The 22,125-nt window shown below is 28.7% G+C and overlaps 1 protein-coding gene and 1 long non-coding RNA gene across 3 annotated transcripts in view; one reads left to right on the top strand and one right to left on the bottom strand.

Moving 5' to 3' along the window:
- LOC111683019 (innexin inx1) overlaps positions 1 to 22,125 on the top strand; it is a 33,977-nt gene that overhangs the window by 6,000 nt on the left and 5,852 nt on the right. The window contains exons 2-3 of one of the 2 annotated variants that reach the window (XM_046945952.1): positions 6,360 to 6,469; positions 20,642 to 21,053. In XM_046945952.1, coding sequence (XP_046801908.1) covers positions 20,805 to 21,053 — 249 coding nt within the window. In that variant the 5' untranslated portion in view covers positions 6,360 to 6,469; positions 20,642 to 20,804. Of the gene's footprint in view, positions 1 to 6,359; positions 6,470 to 9,625; positions 10,145 to 20,641; positions 21,054 to 22,125 lie in introns of those variants that run through there. The other variant, XM_023445053.2, reaches the window with a different exon arrangement.
- LOC124418733 lies at positions 8,026 to 8,675 on the bottom strand. The gene is made up of 3 exons (XR_006940191.1): positions 8,612 to 8,675; positions 8,181 to 8,468; positions 8,026 to 8,121 (listed from the first exon to the last, which is right to left on the bottom strand). It is a non-coding gene; the product is annotated as an uncharacterized LOC124418733 (long non-coding RNA).

Below are 22,125 nucleotides of genomic sequence, written 5' to 3'. Positions count from 1 at the left end.
TATTCTGTTTGGAGTTTTGAGGGCATTAAACTATACAAATAAATATTTGTAAGTTGTTCGTGTGTCGTTGATCGCAAAGTAGATATTTTTTTCTTGAATGTTTTTGACATTATGGGCCAAATATTTATTGAAATGGGGGCCGTTGGTTTATTTATAAATAGATAATACTTATTTTCATTGTACAAATCGATTTCGCATAGTAACCATTCAAATGCTCCTATTATAAGTAATTATAAGGAATTTTTAATATGTTATCTAAAACCTGGCTTTGGTTTTATAATAAAAGGTCAACCGCCTTAGGAAATTACTTTAATCATATACATATATCCATTCCAAAACTTTAGTTTATCCGTTCTGGTATTTTAATAAACCGTTAAAGTTCTCATGCTTAACGGGAATCAACGGACCTACTGAACCATGGTTCAATGGAAATGTCTCCTAATACTTTCTCTATACAGAGGTGATGTCATGGGAGGCAAGTTTTTAACACAATTGCTTACAAGAAATAAAAAAAACCTAAACAGCTTTTATATCTTCACGCAGAAGCTAACTAATGTATAAAGTATTTTAGTTATCCGAACGATATATAGTATGGAAACTGAATGCAGCCAAAAATTATGCTGTTATATAAGATTTAAAAACTAAATTTTGGAATTCAGACCTCAAGTTTGGAATTCAGGCCTAGTTCTGTGGAAGCGATATTGTGATTTTTGTTCTAACTTGTCGCTCTTGTAAATAATTCTACGAAAACTTTACAGATCAGCTACTAGAACTAGTTCCTTTTTTCAGTGATTTTGATTCGAAGTTGTTAAGACTGAGTTGTTGATAAATCGTTCATACATTTTTTTAAATCATTCATTCGGATGTTTAATTCTTCAGAGATCTAGGACCATATACCGCATATGTTGTCGAATAATTGTCATTTCGATATTGAAATTATGTTTATAAAGTGACTAGTGATTACCTTAATATACACAATTGTTGAAACCCTGAAATTAAGTTACACTTATCTGAAGGATTGATCCGCGCTGAATTCGAATCTGACTGATATCTCGATCAACAAGGAAAGTATTTCTCATGTTTATTTTATAGCTTAGAGAATGTATACAAAGTTGTTTTAGTGCTGTTATAAAATCTTAAAAAGGACCAAAAATTTTGGTTTTTTTTCAAATTTTAGGACACAAATCTCTAATCCCATATGTGATAGAAAAATTCTGTGATCTGGATTTATCGAAGCTCAATTCTTTAGAAAAGCATTTTTTTCTTTGACCAGCTTTCAAGGAATGACCCATACTTATGCAATGCATTGTGTTGGAACTAGGAAAATAGGTTGTGGGAGTAGGGATAGAGGGAGCAGTTTTTGTGGACTATTGATTAAAAAATTTTTACATCGTAGTTTGCTGGGAATACTTCTCCCGGAAGTTTGTTCCATTTGCGAACGGTGCGGCTGAAGAATGAATTTTCTCTGCAATGCGTTGTACGGTCTACTGGCCAATCGACCACAAATATGCGGATTTTCAGAGGAACAAACTCCATTGTAATATCGATAGAATAGTGAAATACACCCCACGTTGCGTCGGTGCCCCAGTGAATCAATAGAATTGGATACCCTAGTGTTACCGATAAGAACTTTCGCCCTCTCCTATACTCGCTCTAGTAGTTCCAAAATACATAGTATAATTTCAGAGAGGAAATTAGGAATAATCATCTCTTATATCCGACTATTTTCGGTCGGATATAAGTGATGTAAACAGTAGAGAGATCAGATGGAGTTACACCGTTTTAAAAATCCAAGACTCTTGAATGCTTATTTCGACACTTGAAAAATGTGTTTAGTCCATCTAACATCGCACTGTATTTTCATGCCTAGAACATCAAGAGTTTCTGATTCCTTAATAATTACACCACGCATAAATATTGATGAACCAACATTATCTGTTAAAAAAACTACATTGTGTCTTGTGTGGGTTAAAATTTACTCTATTAATACGACCCCACTGAGAGATCGCGATTTCTGCATATTTTGCCTTATTGCCCTGATTTTTGAAGGGCTTGGTCTATAATTGAATGAATATGAATGGCAGATATTGCTGTCATCGGCAAAAGTGTAGATAGAGTTGAAAGTTGGACATAGAAGGTCGTTAATGAAAATATGCAATAGAGTAGGAGAAAGAACCAAGCCTTGCGGTGCTCCTGAATTAATTTTGAACACGTTTGATAAGATCCCGTATAGAGCGATTGCTAAGAAAGCTCGAAATAATTGAGAGAAATTATTACCTGCGACAAATTTGAAAATTGCGAATATCGGTCTACAATTGTTACAAAGACTTTATAATTTTTTGATCAATCATACCATGGACGTATCACAGTTTGTTCTACCCATAGTCATAAACTACCATATAACCATTACTGTTCGGTCACCGATGTTGACGATGGTTATTTGCTTCAGCGGTTAGTTGAGCAGAGGGTTCAACTGCAATTGTGCCAGACACGAATTAAGCACAAAAAAACATAAACAAACTAAATAAAACCTTGTTTAACCAGTTCTTTCAATTTTGGCAAAAAAACTTAATTTACGATTCATTTTAACAAATTCTTTGTAAAAAAAACAACAACAGTCTATGTATTATTCGTCAAAACAAGGTTTCTCAAACAATTTGAAATATGAGTACAACATACATACAGTATGTTCCTCCCTACTTGAAATACATACATACATATGTGCAAAAAATGAAATACAGAAAACAAATCTAAACATTGAAACATTCCACCATCATGTGTTTGCTGTATGTTTTATGTTTTTTGTGAATTGTTTCGCCAAGTGAGAAAGCACCCCTTAGAAGGGTTTTTAGCATAGAAGAATTCAAATATACGAGAACTTACTACGTACCATCAATGTTAGCGATAACATATGCCGCATGCAACATTCACTAACACTTTTGCATATGTGTTGTTTTTGTATAGGTATGTAACCCAACAGTTTTGAAAGGAATCAATAATTCTCTTCTTCTCAAAGTAATTCCTAAATTCCTAACTACTTAGTTGACTCCATTTTGAATACTTTCTCGTCTTTTAAAATTTATTGTAGTTTTTACTTTAGTGTTCTTGTGTAATGCAGGGAGTAAATTATCATCACTTAAGGACACTAAAGAGAAGCCTCTTTCTCCAGAGTGTCTTAGAAAGTAGTTATATATTTAACCCAGCTGAGGTAATTTGTCTGAAAGAAAATGTCTTTATAATCTTTCAAGGATTAATAATTTTGCTCCTTCTGACAACAACCTGAAACTGCAGGGTTTGTATAAATTTTTGTATGTTTTAATGTACTTACTAGACGCGTACTTGTACACAAAACCTAAATCCATTCATCTTTAACCATTTGTTTTATTTAAAAGCGTCTGCAACTCGCACACACCGATATAGATTCTGATGTTTTTTGTTGTTTTTTATTTCATTAAAATTATGATTATTCTTGTTGTTGTAATTATTTCCTGTATTTCATTTCAAAATACTAGCAGGGTCGTCCGTCATACTACATAAATACACTGTCATTTTATTTTGAATGTCTGCATACTCCCCAAAACAAAACAAACTAAACTAAACCAAAACAGACTTTATGTTTAAGTATTCGAGAGGACCAGGGGTAATAAAGTCTGAAAACAAATTATATGTTTTAATATTTATTTATGTCGCATGAATGTTTCGATGTAATTCTCTTTGTAAAGACGCAATTATGATGACGTTATTGTTGCTGTTTCAACTCATGACGATGATGATGAAATTCTACGCATCGTTTACATTTAATTTAAATTTTGAGTGAAACTTTTATTATTTTTTTACATACATATTTCTCTTACATTGAGCTAAAAAATGTAAATTTATTATTGTTTAAGTTTTAGATGGGGTTTTAGGTCAATTATTTACAAGAGACATAAAGAGAGTATTTAAAGTTTTGAAATAAGTATGTACATGAATTACATTGGAAGTTTGACCCTTGGTCAATGTTTTAATTGAGATTTTTTTATTTAATTATGTGAATGATTGTAGTGGTGATGAGTATTATCAGCTCCAGAACAATTTTATATACAGGAAGTTGTTATAATTCTTAAATTTATTTTGACTAATAATAATTTCGATATTTCGAAATTAACTCATCATATTTGGCTTGATTTTGAAAGGTAGTTTTATTTGAATTATTAAATATGCTAGCATGATTTAAAAACGTCCTGTTCTTAACCTAAAAAGTGGGGTAACATCAGCTGTGTCAGAATTTAATTTCTACGATGTGTATAGACAACGGGAACCAGCATTAACACCATCTTGTGCAATTATTAGATTGATGTTACACTTTTTGTCTGAATAAATTGGCCCAATCACATTTTTATAATTTTAACGTGTCATAGTAGGGCTAAGACTCCAATTCGTTCCTATGTTTATTTCATGTCCAAGAGACAGGTATTAATATTTAGGCTTCTCAGTTGGTCCCAGCTTAAGGCCTTTTCAGCCCTTTTACACGAGTAATTTGAATCATTTTTCCTTGAAAGGGCACTGCGGACCATTTTTGTAACGGCTGTAAAAAAAATGTTTTATAGTCACCGATTTCAACTTTGATAAGCATCGTATAAACATTTTGAGGAAATATATGCCAACTAGCATTAGTAGGCGTAGCATTTCCCATAGTATTCAAATAGTAAAATTCGTATATCAGGGAAACTTTAAAAGCTAGAGCGTCCTGTACTGTACTAGTAATATGTTAATAATATAATATAATTTTTTTAGGGGAAAATGGGCGGTGAAAAATCAGTGGGTGTGGGTTCGTATTGAAGGGGCATAATGTGTAGATCTGCGACCAATGCGAAATATGTCTTTTATCCATACAAGTTTTAGTTCACGCATTAAGGTAACTAGTTTAGTAGGCGAGAGGTTGATGATGTATTTCTCGGTAGTATGTGTTAGTATGTGTGTCAGATAATCTGCAAAGATTCGTTAAAGAGTTCAGTAAGTAATCACGTTAGTACTCTGAGATCGTTTTTATTCAGCGCTAGTAGCTTTTTGTATTTTCGCTTTGATATTGTAATGAAGCGTTTTGTCTGTCTGAGCCCTGGTATTGCTTCCCAATGGCGAGTAAATTCAGATTTTACCTAAGAGTCACATTTAGTACTGGCGTATACTTGGGGAATTCCAAAGTAGGGCTTAGGGCCGATTATTTGGCGTCGAACGCCCCTGTTTGCTAGGCAGTCTGCCCTTACATTGCCAGAGTGACCCTCATGGCCAAGTACCCAACAAAAATAAGTTTGTTATGTTTGCCTAGTTCATTGAGTGAAGTCAATCTATTACAACACCTGACTTATCTTCGTATGATAATAAGGCCTTGAGCAATGCTTGACTATCCGACATTATAAAAATTCTTAATCCCTTTGTTCTTCTCATAACGCACTCCCTAGCACAAATAATTATGGCATATATTTCAGCTTTAAGATTTAAGGATAGTGTTCAAGTGGGATGACCTTTGCAAGTTTGCAAGTTTGGGCCACAAATGCTTGCTTTCTTGTCGCCGCTTATTTGTTTGGACCTATCTGTGAAACGAACTTGATCTGCAGATTTATATGATTTTATGCAGAAACCTTTTTATTACCTAAATTCATTTATCTGGGATTTGCGTGAATATATACACAAAGTGGGCTTGGTTACTAATCTTACCTATGGGTAATGTCGGGGGACAGGGCGAAAAATATGGGTGACGAAAACAGATACTCCCTCGTGCGAGACTATGTATCAGTGTAGAAAACTTGAAAATCGCATAAATGATTTAATTCAGAAACCTTGTTTTGAATAGTCCAAGGTTCCTGCCGTTTCCCTCTGATGAAGGTTTATCGTGATCATCAATTAAATTGTTCTCTATATTTGATTTGACTAATACTAATGCAAAAATTTGATGAAAAGTAGTTTTGATTAAAACAATTAAAGTAATGATTTTGATATTATAAACCCACAATTACAATATCTTATTATTAAGCATTTATCAAATCATAAATCTCGTCCTAAGTATTGATTACATAAATCATACACCAAGAATTGTATGATTGATTTTTCATGGAGATTTTGTTTTGTTTTTATTAAAATAATATTGTTTAAATAACGGAGTGACGTTAAAATAACAAATACAAATGAAATGTATTTCATAACTTAAAACAAAATTTACTAATGAACAAAAGATCATTGATCAGCAAAAAAAAAAAACGAAAAAACAGACTTAATACTTTAATGACTAAAAAAAGGTTATAATAAATTTGAGTTAAAAAACGACAATTAACCCATTTTTAGTAGATTCTTAATATATATTTAAATTTTTTTCTTTTCAGGGTTTTGGAATGTTGAAGCTGTTGTTAATATTGAATATTTACAGTAGATAGTGTACGAATATATTGGATAGAATCATTGATCACACATCCATTAACATTTTAAAATTAAGGTACGTTAAAGTTTTTCTTTCAAAATATTACAAATTTTTTATTATATTATAAGATCTTTTAAAAACTATTATATATACATTTTAAATTATTGTAATATTATAAAAAAAATTAAGTATTATTCACATTTAAAAAATTTTATAGTTTGTTTTAACTTTTCTAAAGTAGAGACCATAGAGAAAAATTTGTTATCTTGATGTGCAATTAGGTTAATATGTTACAGGGTTAGTTACTTTTTTTGTACTTGTTTTATAGAAATAAATGATAGGTTTTCCGATAATGATTCTTTGAAATAAGTTCATTGTGGATTTACAAAAAATACCGGTGGCCAGTTTTAAACTTAAGTTCTTAAATCTTTGAAGTGTACGGATTCTGTTTGCAGATCAGACCTTAACTTACAATATAACAGAAAATAAGTTAATTATTAATAAACAATTGTTTACTTTATCAAATTTTGTAGAATTTGGTACATAGCCCGCTTTCAATTCAGCAAAAATTTAATAATTGAATTCTTTCGTGGGTTATCTTGGTAGGTTAGTTCGAGCAAACAATCAAGTAAAGTCAAAAAGACTCCACCTTGATAACAGTACCAGGATAACTACCCAAGGTTGAATATATCGAAGTTTCCAATTAATAATAATTTTTCCTGTTGGATACAACGGGACATTCACAGAGAAGGTGTAACCCATTCTCTTTCCTTGTCGTTGCTGCAGCGACAATATTCATTGCCTTTCGTGCTGAAGTCGACTTGCATAGCAAAATAACATTCAATTATTACTGCATCAAACATCGTCAGTTAGGGATTATATCGTAGATGGGCCACATCCTGGTCATTATGCTTAAATCAATGTTTTTCCTCCTATGTTCAGCCTTTCGAAGAAAAAATCTAAAGATACTACTTTAAAAAGACCCAATCGCTATTGCAGCATCACTTGAGCCATTTCCAGGCTTGTCTTGTTTTGTTAGCGGGCAAAGCAACTAATGTTCGATTACCATACATAATCGACACTGTTAATGTCAGACATTCGACCGATCATTCTTAAGTACATAGGTATATGATATGGTATTTCCATTATTTCCTTGAATTTTGAGGTCACATCGTATTTTTAGTAGACGATGAAATATTCGTATCCCAAATTCGCTGCAGAAAATACCAGAACTATCTTTTCAGATTTCGGTTTTAAATTATTTCACCATGTTTCATCTGCACCACAAACTTCTAGAAGGATTATGACTTTGACTCTAATAAATGTTTAAATCGCATTGATGAATTCTGAAAAGATCGATCCATAATGACTTGCGGCTAGGGCCACAGTATTCATTGAAAGAGAATTTAAGTCGCATGCTTGTCACTGTAGCACTCAATGTCAAGTTGTCTCTACAAGATAGCTCGACCTTTCCCATACGTTACTGTTACCTCGACCTTTCCTATATGTTACTGTTTTTAGCTATAAATCCTGACTCCTCAGAATCTTAGTCCCTTTTGTGGTCTTTGGAGACTGAGATCAGTTTCAGATATTTATTTGACATATAGTGGTGTAGATGGTGTTCTTCTGGTCTGTCTGTCCGGAGTTCGTGGGTTTGATCCCACTAGAGACTCTAGTATAGGGTCACATATCTGAGCCGATGTTGACCTATGTATATTTCTGGGAATCTAATTTAACAAATTTAATTTTTAATTTAATTTAACAAATTTTATGCTTTAATACTTACTAATTGAAAACGTCAACATATGTCTTCAGTTTAACACATGGGTTAATGTCTTTCTTTAAAAAAATATACATCAGGAAAAACACTGAAATCGAATGGTACCAAAAAAAAATAAACAATAAACTCCATAAAACTGACAGGGCAGCAGGCTGCATTAAAAGAGAGTACGTGCGTCCCAGCACGCGTGTGTACAATTTTTAAACCCGGTTTTTTATGTGTTGCACATATACAATAATAAACGAGTACAAATTCAAGTACTTACAACATTCACGTATACTATATACGTGGCACCTACACAAAGTGAAAGGTACAGAAAGGTAAAACATTAGTTTAAGTTCAAAAAAAGTCTCTATACAAAATTTAATTGAAGTGAATGTAAAGCTAACAAATTTTTTTTCGGTAATTTAAAACTTTGGCTATGTAAATATGTTCACCTTAAGGGCATTATATATATGTGTACATGAGTAGATTTGAAGTGACATGTATATTTTATTGTTGTCTAGTATTTCTTTTCAAAATTTTGAGGTTTTTGCGGTATTTGAAAAATAAGTTTATTATCTTTATAATATCAAATGAAAGTTTTGTTTTTTTATTACAACCGGCTTTTTATATAAAGTTTTTTAACAAACTAGGGTTTTGAATTTGATGGTTTTAAATTTAAAAAGAGAGTAATTGCAAGAGAGTATTACATAGCTAAGGGAGTATAGGATTAGTTTGGTTTCGGAATTTTATTTTATTAAAAGCCATGTGTTCAATGATTAAGATTTGCAACACCATTTCAATTTTGCAGCTGCTAGATAATTGAGAGTTTACTGTTTAATATTTAAACTCTTGTTTATAAAATTCACTATATTCTATTTAAGTTGTTCGTATAAACACACGTAATTGTATCTGTATGTGTTTAGTATCTGTGTGCCTGAATTTGAATTTTGAGTATTTATTTAAATATTATTAACTTTATATTGAAAACAAACTTCAGGCTTGAGATCCCATTCTCTCTCTCTAACTTGATTTTCATAGCTCTCAGTTTTGTTTATGTCTCTTTTTGATTTATAATTCTCCCTTTTGCATTTACATTATTGAGGAAAGAGTCCATAGAATTTTTCGTATATTTTCGTACGTATTCGTGTGTTGTATTTTCAAAACCATATTTTGTTTATTTCTCGATTCGAATACTTCGAGTACCCTCATCATCGTCATCTATTTTATTCCATACATGTGTGGTGTTGTTGTTTTTGTTGGTGGTGTATCTGTAAGTACGTTTTATACACGAGTTTCAGTTACTTTGTGTATTTACTGTTTAACATTTATTGTTGCTGCTGCCGATGTTGTCGTTGTTGTTGTGTTGCCTGTTGTATGTGCTGTAGTTGTTGTATTTATTCGTTTGTATGTTTTTGTGTTCGAAATGTTTTTTTCGAGCTTCTTGAACATCAGCCACTGTACGAGCATATTAGTGTAGTATTTGTGTGTTCACAGTACTCAGCTTAAAATATCTGACGACGCGCGTAGATTTTGTTTTCTTACAAATAAAAATTATTTTCATTCAAAATTTGTTTAGTTTTTCGTCAAATTTTCACTAGAAATCTTAGAGAAATTACAATAAAATCGTATAACGAACAAATTTAAATCACAATTGGAATTAGAAACTCGTTTTTGTAACAATTAAACATAGAAAAAAATTCAATTCAATAGAAGAAAATAATAATCAAACAAAATATTACAATACGAAAAGAAATTTACATCTTTATAGCCTAGAAAAAAATAACACCCACGTTGCAATAATAAAGTGTTTGGATTAAAAGAAATAAAAAACAAAAACAAATCATAATAATCATCATAAATTTTTGTATGCATTATCCAACGTGTTGTATTTTCGAAATCTTTTTATCTTGACAAATACAATATTTTGTTTTGAATGCTGCTGTGTTGTCTTTGAACATAAACAAAACTTCATAACAAATGATTTTGTAAGTATTTTTATTAAATATTTTATTAAAGCAATTTAAACACAATTAAATTTAGTTAAGCGTTTTTGTTGTTGTTTTAGCAATATTAAATAATTAATATTAATTATTATTATACAGATCACATTGAAAATTCTTTGATATTACTCACTAATTTCATTTAGATTTAAATGTTGTTTTTTTACATTTTATTCAATACAATTACCGGAAAGTATTCATTACAATTCAACATAGTTTTCATCAATGATTGTATTTCAAATTTCATTCACACACAGTAGTTTTAAAATAATAAGTAACTATTCACAAATAAATAACAATTATTTGCGAATTTTAAAATTTTTTAAGTTCTTATCTCAAATCTGTACAACAATATATACAATATATACAATGCTTAAACAACGTTTTTTTATTACTAACTTTTGATTGTTTGTTTTATTTCCTTTTCCAACATAAAATAATTTAAATTAATTTAAAAAATTTAACCAGAAGTTCAGACACAATTCCATAACAAACCCACCCGATATAATCTAAAATTGCACAATTAAGAGTTCCAATTTATTTCTATAGAAAATATCTTTAAGTTATTCTTAGAAAATATAACCGACTATAATCAAAATTTAACTCATACATAAGTAGAATATAAAGATACTGATTTTTAGTTATTTAGAAAGTTGCTAACAGCATACGATATCGATCAAAATATATATCTAAATATAATATCCAATATTACCAACATTTTATATACAAATGTATATAAAGTTTTATTTCATTATCGCAATTCTGAACCAATATTGGCTTCAAAATAACTTACCTTTATTGCATATGACTGGAACGTTTGTTTGTGTATAGATAAATAAAAATAAATTTTAAATAAGGTTTATCTGCTTTTCTCTTATACGATTTAAAGCTTCAACCTAAAACCACGTTTCATTTAGAGACAACAATTGCTTCATCATTCCTTTTTTATTCCAGTAAAATATTATCAAATTTGTAGGTAATGTAGTTATTTCATACATTACTTGGTAATGTCGGAGTTGTCGTTATCAATATAATAGATTATTATTTTTTGAATAGAATTAGTTAGTGTTTCTAACCGTAGTCGAATTTGGAAGTTTTTTTCAAGAAATGTTAATATTTAACCAGTTAAAACTTTGATTAAAATGTAAGAAGTTAAATGCTAAAATTTATTTTACACAATACAATTTAAATCATAATTTTAACACGTTGATGTCATTAGGGGCAAGTACTTACCACAAACGATTACAAGTAATTAGAAAAAGTAGTCAGTACATGAATAAACGTATACTTCTTTGTAATCTAGATCATATGTAGTAGTCGTCGAAACGTATATTCTTAGGTAAGGAATTACGATAGAAAGCCATTACCCAGTTTTTGCTGGGTACATTTGTGTGGAAACCATTCCAGATAGAATGATAAAATTACTTTTTATTTTTTACTTTTTATATTGAGTAAGAGAATAGATACTAGCAAACATAAAAAAACCAGTTTTAAATCTGGAAACGTCGGTTAAGCAGATTTGTTACCAGTAATTTTTTTATCATCGTCGAACACAAATTAGTAGTTATTCACCCAAAAAGTAACTACCTACACTTTTCTCCAATATTACTTGGGTACTTAAGTAAGTAGGGTAAGTAAAGATGTTGCTGGGATGGTTCAAGAAAGATGCAAGATCAAAATCTTTTGCGAAAGTTAAATTTTCATTATCACATATTTTTTCCTAAACTGCAAATATTATCGCGAGTTAAAAGCAAGCGATCTATCAATCTTTTCCTCTGTTTGTTATTTAGAAGCATCATGAATTTTACGTAAATTATATATTCAAGTAGTTGATTTTTTACTTAGTATAGTCCAAGAATGTCCACATTAGAAACTGTTGAGAATGTATTCTTACAATCACATGAGTTCACTCACATGAGTTTTTTCTAACCTACAAATGAGAGCGATCTATCAATCTTTCCCTTTGTTTTTTTTTTTTTACTCGGACTACCGTGAATTGTATATTCACAATAGTTGATTCTTTACTTAGTATAGTCCAAGAATATCCACATCATAATCTGTCGAATGTTCATTTCAATAATCACTTGTGTTTTCCCTAAACTACAAATGTTTCGGACATCAAGGTGATAATGCCATATTGACCTTTAGCGCGAAAAAATGGCGTTCATCTTTCTCTCTCTTTGTTTCACACGTATTATACTGAATGCTACTCACAATAGTAAATTTTGTTCGTCAATTGTTTGTAAGAATTGGAGAATTTATCATTAATATTCATATTGATAGCAAAGTTGATCATACGTTATATTAAAACCGATCGAAGTCTCTGGAGATAGCGAGACATTCTCTAAGAATCAATCTAACATTCATAAATCTCGCAATAATATTGCTATTGTTTTGAAATTTGTAAATAAGTTTGAAAATAACATTATATTAACAATTCTTTGAAAATAGATCAATAAATAGAATCTATGTCTCACATTGGACCCTAATAGCACTGGGCCCTATAGTTTGATAGAGGAACATTATTTCATTTTATTTTTGAAATTAAAAAAATATTATATATTCCATTTTTTAGTTTAAATGGAACTATAAACTATTTTTGAAAGTCCTTTAATTGTTATTAGTTTGGTGAATTTAAATAAAATTGCGATATGAACTTCAGTTACATTTTAAATTTTCTGCATATAATTAAATAAATTAATTTAAAATAGATTGTGAATCATTTGTGAAAAACTCATACTATAATGATTCATTTAAGCAAGAAAATGATATTGTATTGTAAAATGTTCATAGTTAGAAAATAAATCAAATAAATATTAATTGATTTTAAAAGAATGGGAAATTACTAACAATATTATTCGATAAATTGATCAATTTATTTATTCTCATAACAATTACAATTCTTGAAAATGTAGTAAAATTACCAAAAATTTATTGAGATTAATTAGAATTTCACTTAAAATAAAAAATAGTTTTGTTAGTGAAATCAATTTGTTGTTAAGCAGACTTAGGCGATATCGCTTGTCAGCGATAAAAAAGAATTCTAAAACTAATGTTGTTGACATTTGACTTAATTGGTCTAAGTACCGGTTTTTTGTAAAAATAACTCTATAATAACCTTACCGATTTATTTTTAAACCAGTTCCCCTTAATTAAACAATTAAATTATTAACTATATTCATTAAATGTACTTTAGTTAGAATAACTTCCTAACTACTTTGTTATTATTTGTAACAATTTTTTTGTACTTTGTTAGCATAATTACTATTTCATTTTGTTCATTCTTTTGTATTTTAACCAACAATAATTTTCGTGATAAAATTACCTTATTGTCTACCTCATTGTTTTTTTTTTCAAAACAATTATTTCCTTTCTATAGTTAAGGTTTGAAATTTTAAAATTACCGCTTTTCTCTGTTACCACAAACCATCTGTTTTCGAATGTTGAATTATTGTAGTCTTTTGTTTTTTTTTTTAATAAAATAACCTTTATAAAGAGTGTATGTGCCAAACGTTTCTGAGTGCGTGACGTTGTTTTGAAAACGCCCAATCTCAAAATTCTACAATATGTTGGTCAAACAGCCAGGTGGTTGGTAAATTTAATCTAAATAAATTAACAACTGCAGTAAATATAAACAAATTTATTTACCTACATATTTGAAATATTCTCAGATATTTTGAAATTTTTAAGAAAGTTGTATGAATAACATTTCTCTAAATAAGGTAATTTGAGCAAGTATTTGTTTTTAATCTTTTTGTTATTCAGCAAATAATGATTTTATTTGTTGTATATAGTCAAAAGAAAACATTAAAACAAACTCTGTTTAGTCTTAAAACCAAGCTCAGAAACAATTATAAGTTGTTATTTTCTTAAAGAGAGCTTTATTTGTTAACAATAATTTTCAAATAATGGCAAAATATATTTTTTGCCAACATAATTACAATAATAGTTTTCAATGTCAAAATGTCATTTCGTTTTCAATACTTGACACAATTTTGTTTTAAATCAATAATTTTTATTGTTACAAAACATAAAAAATTGATTTAAAAAATAATTTTTTAAGTCATTAACCGGTTTTAAATTTGTTGTATTCTTAAAAATAAAAAAAAATATTATATACAAGTGTTTTTAAGTGTTTAATGCTTAAAAAGCAAACACTTAAGCCATGAATAAGCAAAATAAATATGTTTGACATATGTGCAAATATTTATTTAGATATTATCAGCAATATCCAACTAAATATTTAATGAAAAACTCGACAATCTTTAGTTATTTTATTTAAGTTATTCAAATTTAAAATGTATTAAATAAGTGTTAAATAATGTTATATATTATCATGGGAAATGATATGTTGACATATATGAAATAATCTAAAAAATAAATATAGCAAAATTTTCCCAAATTTACTATTAAGAACAATATAAATTATTAATTTCTATAAATTGTTTTTATCTTGCAACTATTTCATTAATGAATAGTTAAAGAAAAATTGTATTTAAACTATTTTCTTGGGAGATATGTAATTTTTAAGGAGTTACAAGTTCCCTGTTCTTTACGCTCAAAACTTTTAGCTTGGAAAGCTTTATTTATTCCCAAAACTTTTTTCTAATCCTTAACAAATTGGTTCGAGTATGATTTTAGTATGATCCATAGTTCTCGACATATAACAAGGTAAAGAAATGACAAGTTCCCCGCTCTATTTCGCAAAATTACAACCTGGCAACCTTTAAAGAATAATTGTGTTAGATTTCGAAATTAATATTAATTTTTTACAAAGAATGATTTCAATATAACCCACAGTTCTCGAGATAAAACAAGGTAAAGAAATGACAAGTTCACCGTTCTTAATTCCGAACATAACATGTTGGAAACCCTGATGGTATAATTTTTCTTATTTTACAACTTTTTCTAAACGAACTGACAAAAAAATTAATCATATAGGTCCGGTTGTTCCCAAGATATAGCGTGGTAAACGAAGTGTAAAGTTCACTGCTCTATATCACGAAATAACAACCTGGCAACCCTTAAAGAATAATTATTTTAGATTCCGAAAATAATATTTTAAGTATTGACTCAAGAATGATTTCAATATGACTTGTAGTTTTTAAGATATAACAAAGTGAAGAAATGATAAGTTCCCCGCTCTTAATTCCAAAAATTATATGTTGGCAACCCTGGAGGAATATTTTTTTTAATTTAACACTTTTACTAAATAAACTAGAAAAGGAATGACTTCTACATATCCAGTGGTATCCTAGATATAGCGTTTTAAAATGAGTTCAAAGTTCCCCCCATTCTTTTTCGTGAAAATTGCAACCTGGTAACCCTGGCGGAATAAATTTGATAATTTTAGATTCTATCGTTATTCCTTAACACATTGGCTTAATAACAATTTCAATCGATCTATTAGTTAGCGAGATATAACAGGGTAAAGATATAAAAAGTTCCCCGCTCTATAACCCAAACATGAAAAGTTGGCAACCCTGGTTGGATAATTTTTTCAATTCTACCACACTTCCTTAGCAAACTGGCAAAGGAATTATTTATATTGGCTCTGTGGTTCCAAAGATATAGCGTGGTAAAGGGAGTGCAAAGTTCCCCGCTCATTTTCTCAAAAGTGGTTGTCTGGCAACCCTGGTGGAATAAGTTTTTCGATTCTAAATAAATTCCTTAACACATTGCCTAAACAATTATTTCAATCGGTCCAGTAGTTTTTGAGATATAACGGTTTAAAACAATCCCGCATTTTCCTCGTTTTCTGAGAGATGGCAACCCTGGATAGGGCAATGGTCAGCGCCATCTATTGGGCGACATATTTTTCTATGTGCAGAACAAATTTGGGCCGCCCAATAGATGGCGCTATTTTTAGCCCTAAAGCCAGCATTGCCAACATTAAAAAATACCCATATCTTTATGCGGCATTGCCAGATGTAATTTTGAAAATATCCGTTAAATTTAAATGTTTAGAAAGTAAAAACAAAGGAATTTTATGAGATTTTTATGCAAATTTATGTTTATTATGTTAAAATTTTCTAATAAAATTATAAATAATATAATTTAACAATAAATTAATATCAATTTTACATATTTATATGTTTTTTAAAGGTTTTATATACATTTGAATATTGATTGATCCACTTCTCTTTAGGTGTTTGTACATCATTCTGGAAGCAATTATTGAAGAATTTTGTGGTTATTTCCTCCGATCATCTTTTAAGGCATTTTTTGCAGTACATGGAGCTGAAATAGAAAAGAAGTTCAATTAATTTAAGAATTTATGTATCAAATGGAAGGAGAAAATAATTCTGAGTGATATATCCATATGTTTCTAAACCATATGGATATATCACTCAAGTCCATGGTGTTCTTAAATAGACACTGTACTAGAAAACCTGTTCAGTTTGAAATTTGATTTATAAAATAAAGATTTCATTAAATATAAAAGTTTAATCGTAAACAATTTCTTTATATGAAACTAATTTAAATATTTATCTTCGTTACAAAACTAACTTGTTAATGCGTTAATTTAACCACTAATTTGAATTAAGAATCACAGCAGCCTCAAACATTAAAAACAACTTATTTGTAATGACATTTGTTTTTTTTTTTTTTTGTTTGAATTTTTCTATCTCTAAATAAAAACAACGTGATGAAAAACCTTGTGCAGATTAATGTCAGTCATTCTGTATGAAAAATAAATCTATAAAAACGAGTGTGAGGCAAAGGTGTGGGGTTTTAATATGATAATAACATATATGTACATAGTATAAAGTGATGGTGTTGCATGATTTGAATCAAACAGGCAGCTCAAAAACACTATAATATTTCTATTAGATTCAATATATTTACACTACTAAAATTATGCAATTTTTCAAATTATTATTTATAATCTCTGGGTAAATCTATCTTGATATAACACTCTATTAAGGGAAGCTTGTTTGTGTTCTAATAATAATTGCATTTTTTGAGGGGTTTAAAAAAATGTTTTCGGTTCATTTTAAAGCAACAGGTATGAATGAATGGCAGCGTGTTTTTGCTTACGTCGTTATGCAAATTAAATTGCAAAATTTATTTCAAAAAGTAAAAAAAAACAAGCAATAAACAAAAAATACTTGTCTTTTAAAATAAATACAAAAATTTACTACGTTTACGGAAACTAAACTTAAACAATAGAAACAAAAAAAGTGTGAAAATAACATAAAGTCAAGGTAATATAAAAAAGATTTTTTACATTGTATATTTACAAAATATCAAAAATAGCTTTCTTTAAGTTTTTTTTATTAGAATTTATTTTTTTTAATAATTTAAATAATGCTCCACTTTGCTTTTAATCTTCTCTTAACATTTATCAACCAAATCTGTTTTTAATTAAACAATTGTTTTTCAATTTATTTTCATTATGTATTTTTTCTGTTTGATTGTTTATTAAAAAAACTTTTGATTTCATTTTAGTGTTTTTTTTTTCTCTTATAAATAACAGCCGCCTATGAAAAAATCTATAAATTATTTCGTAAATTTAAAGAAACAGTTCAATAGATCAATTGTTATAACAATTACAAATTGACAATTATTTTTATGCATTTTTCATATTTTAGATTTGTGACAATTATTTGTGACAACTATAAAGTATTCGAATGTGAAGTAAAACTATGAAATGAATTGTTGGCAACAAATTTAGATGGGGTTTGTTATAATATATCGTTTGTGAAAACTTTTTTAATAGGTTTTACATTCCAAAATATTTGGAAGAGATTTTGGTTCTAAAAATAATTTTTAAGTGAAATTTTATAACTCCGACTTGTATTAAAAAATTAAAAATTTTGAGGGGGAACGATATGACGGCTATTAATCAATAGTGGACAGATTATGTTTATTGTTACTACCATCCCGTTTAGGTGCCCAGACAGGCTGACGAATGTAAAGAAAGACTATAAAATGAATTGTTGGCGACAAATTTGGTGGGGTTTGTTATAATATATCGTTTGTAAAAACTTTTTTATCGTGTTTTACATTCCTAGATATTTGAAGAGAGATTTTGATTCTGAAAAAAATTTAAGTGAATTTTCATTAGTCCGACTTGTACTTTTAAGAAACATAAAAAGTTTGAAGTCATTTTCTAAAGTAGATATATATGGGGGACTATGGTCAATAGTGGACAGATTATGTTCATTGTCAAATCAACCCATTTAGGGGCCCAGACAGACAGGCGGACGAATGTTAAGTAAGACTATTAAAATTAATTGTATCGTTTAATACAGTTTACATACAAAGTTATTTTTCGCAGTCTATTGAAAGAACCCTTTTATATTTTTAATATACAGAATGACATGATTCGGAACGTCTTAGAATCTAAAAAGAACTTAAATTAATATTTCTATGGATGTTTCAAACGGGTGTTGCTGTAAACAGTTTTAGAATTTCGCAAAACAGACCAAATATAAATATCTTTCTGGATCTATATTACGGTTATAAAAATATGTATTATTTCATTCACTTTGTAATAAATTTACATATAGAGATTTCGCGTCAAGTGACTTTTAAAATTTTAAAGTCTTCTAATTTGAATGAAAAAAAACTGTCTAAACTCCTTTGGACAATTTGTAATAGGACCAATAGGTGAAAAGTCACACACATTTGAAATAAAACCCTGTATGATTAAAATGTCCAACTTTGACCATCTTTAAGTTCGACAGTTTTAGACCTACAGAGCAGAAAATTTCTGTCTGTCCTACTATCCAATAGTACTAACCTTGGTTCAAATCCTTTTTTTTTTTTCTTTGACTTGGTTCACTCGATACGAAATTGCTCATATTCTACCTTTTTCATTGTAACTTAAATGAATATTGTAAAAACGACAATAGTTATTCAGTGTAAATGAATGGAATGTCTAGCAGTAACAACAAATCAAACTTGTACAACTTGTTTTAACTCAATTACATGTTACTAAATCAATTCATTCATTAAAATATATTATAGTGACTTTGTTAGTTTTTTAAATTTTGATTTAAGACATTTAAATAAATTACTCAATTAATAATTCAAATTAAATTAAGTTTAAAAAATAAATAAAAATATAAAGATTCTCTAGAAATGTTAGAACAAAAGAACTTTAGAAAATTTGACTCGTAAACCAAACTAGATTTTTAGGTCAGATTTAGTCTTGAAGTTTTTAACTGTTTCAGAATAATAATTAAGATAAAAGTTTTTATAAATTGATTAAAATCAAAATAAATCTTTAATTTAGTTTATTCAAAACATTTTGTCAAATATGTGTTAGCTGAGAACGTAGAAGTGTAAAAATATTTGCTGTCAAAAGTATTTAAATAAAAATCAGTAGAAAGAACTGCATTCTTAAATGAATAATAATCAGATCTAGAGCTATAAATAAAACGTAAATTAACCCAAATGATCTTAACAGTCATATAAAAAAAAATCCTGTCGAAATTTCAATAAGAATAACATAAATAAAATAAATAATGAAAAATATTTAAATAATTCCAATGAAAGAAATAGATGTACATCTAACCAACACATGATATGAATGAACTCAATTAATGCCAATAAAGATGAATTTGTTTTTTTATTCTTTCTGCTTATGAGAAAGTGAAAAAAATAAAATCTGAGAAATTTTTGATTCAATTAAAATACATGCATAATAAATAAATGCATTTGTAGCCATATAGAGAATTGTATATAATTCTGTAAAGAAATTATAAATTGATACAAAACTGATAAAAAAAAAGAAAAATTTTAAAACAAAATAGAATTGAGAATGCAGGGCAATAAACTTGAAACGGCATACTGAACCTTAAATGAAATAGTTTCTAAAAATTTTTATATTTTCTGAGAAGTACAGAAGAGAGAAACAAATTTATTTCTAGGAATATTATAGACACACAATTTTAAATTATATTAAATAGGGAGACATAGAGTTGTGTAGAAATATAAGAGGAGTTTTTTCTATTCGCTGTTGAAAAGTTAAAAATAAACTTTTACTGATGTGAACTTGAAATTAATAGTCTGGATATTTTTGTAAGTTTTTTTTTTGTGGTGGTGCAATTTGGAACTAAACAAATTTGTCACAATTTATTTTTAGTTTAAAGAAAATAAATAATTTAATTTTTCCACCATATGGTTTTGAATAAAACCGAAGTGTCATTATAAAGTAAATAATTTGAATATTTCCACAAAAATAATAAATTAAAATATCAAATTGACTTTAAAAATAAATAAATAAAACTTAAAAATTTACTCATTAATTAGCAGTTATTAAAGAAAAATAACTTAAAAAATGACATAAAATTATTATTAGTTCCACTTCATAAAAAACAAACATTTTTTATTATTTAGCTACACATGCAAATTCTAAAACTTGTTAATATTTTATTTAAATACAAAAAAATACTATTTTCAAACTTAACACGTGTTAGATTTTATAAAAAAGACATTCATTATTTATTGTTTTTATTTTTCTCTTTACAGCTGATATGAATCTTCTAGCATTAACAACATTCTTAGTTATTTTACAAAACTACAAGTGATTTCTTTTATAACTATTTGTTTTATCATCTACCAACACTCTTGAGTCTGGAATTATTTCCCCCAAAATCTTTCACGCTGCCTCCTGCGCTAATATACTCACACGATGTATAAGTTACTGGTCGGCTTAAAGAGCTATTTAAAATGGCAGGATATACAAACGGATAATACAATATTTCGTTTGCACAATTCATTTACCACAGTCCTGCTGTTGACGTGCAGTTTAATTATAACGGCCACACAATATGTTGGCCAACCGATTAGTTGTATAGTTAGTGGTATACCAACACATGTAGTGAATACATTCTGTTGGATTCATAGTACATTTACAATGCCGGATGCGTTTCGAAGACAGGTAAGTTTTTTTTTAATATAAAGCTAACATTTTTACTTTAAATATCCTTCTATTTCAAGTTGTTTATTCTTTTCTTTCTATTAAATGTTAGGTCTGCTTTTTGTATTGAACATATCGAGTGGTTTCTAAAATAGTAAAAACAAGCAGACCTATAATGTTAAAAGTTATCTATGAAAAAAACTAGACTTCAGATAAAGATACAAATCGAACAGGCATAAAAGTAGACATTCAGAGAAGCTTTATATTATGAAAGCAACAAGAATTTTATATTGAACTATATGAACGATTGTGTTGGAACTGAAATAGGTTAAAATGTACAGGCAGAACTTACAAACTTAAAAAGTTAAACTATTTGAATAGAAATAGTTTATAAATTTGCTGTCGGGAGTGAAGTAAGAACAACTGTACAATTGGAATCTTCATGAGAACCTGATGAACACAATTTTAGATAGCAACGCCGATACAACACTATATTGCAATAAAAATGTAATTTTTCTTAAGATTTTTATATATGCGGCAGAATTTTTACTATATCTTCTTGACTCGAGTTCAGATTTCCAAACATTAGATATATAATTCATGAATTACTGATTGCATAACGGACCCTCCTGAAATAACATTAACACTAAGTTTTACTATTTTTTTTTTAATTTCAATTAAAACAGAACAACTTTTGATTCCGTGGCTTTTCATTCGACATCTGCCAATTACGGTCTGTAACAAATAATAACACAGAATTAACCCATTTAACTGCTCAATCGTATGTTGTGAACTAACTAGATTTCGTTATCCTGCCAATGATTAAGAGATAAAAATCCAAGCGTGGTGCGTTTCAAGCTGCTTGTCGAAAGAATGAAATTAAAGAAAGCATCATATCTATCAAACATAAGTTTTTCATTCAATAGATACGACAATTGTATAATCGCTTTAAAAAGCGAATATAAGAGACATTATTAAGACTTTTAACCTCAAAAGATAGATCTACGCTACGGAAACACCGAGTCATACACGGTCAACAATTGTCAATTTAGTAATAGCTCAGTACTAACCGAAAGTTATGAAGTATTGGACA

The sequence above is a fragment of the Lucilia cuprina genome, chromosome 3 (genome assembly GCF_022045245.1).
Source record: "Lucilia cuprina isolate Lc7/37 chromosome 3, ASM2204524v1, whole genome shotgun sequence".
NCBI classification, from domain to species: domain Eukaryota; kingdom Metazoa; phylum Arthropoda; class Insecta; order Diptera; family Calliphoridae; genus Lucilia; species Lucilia cuprina.
Note: the sequence above shows the minus strand (reverse complement) of the source record. Positions and strands in the feature narration are given on the sequence as shown.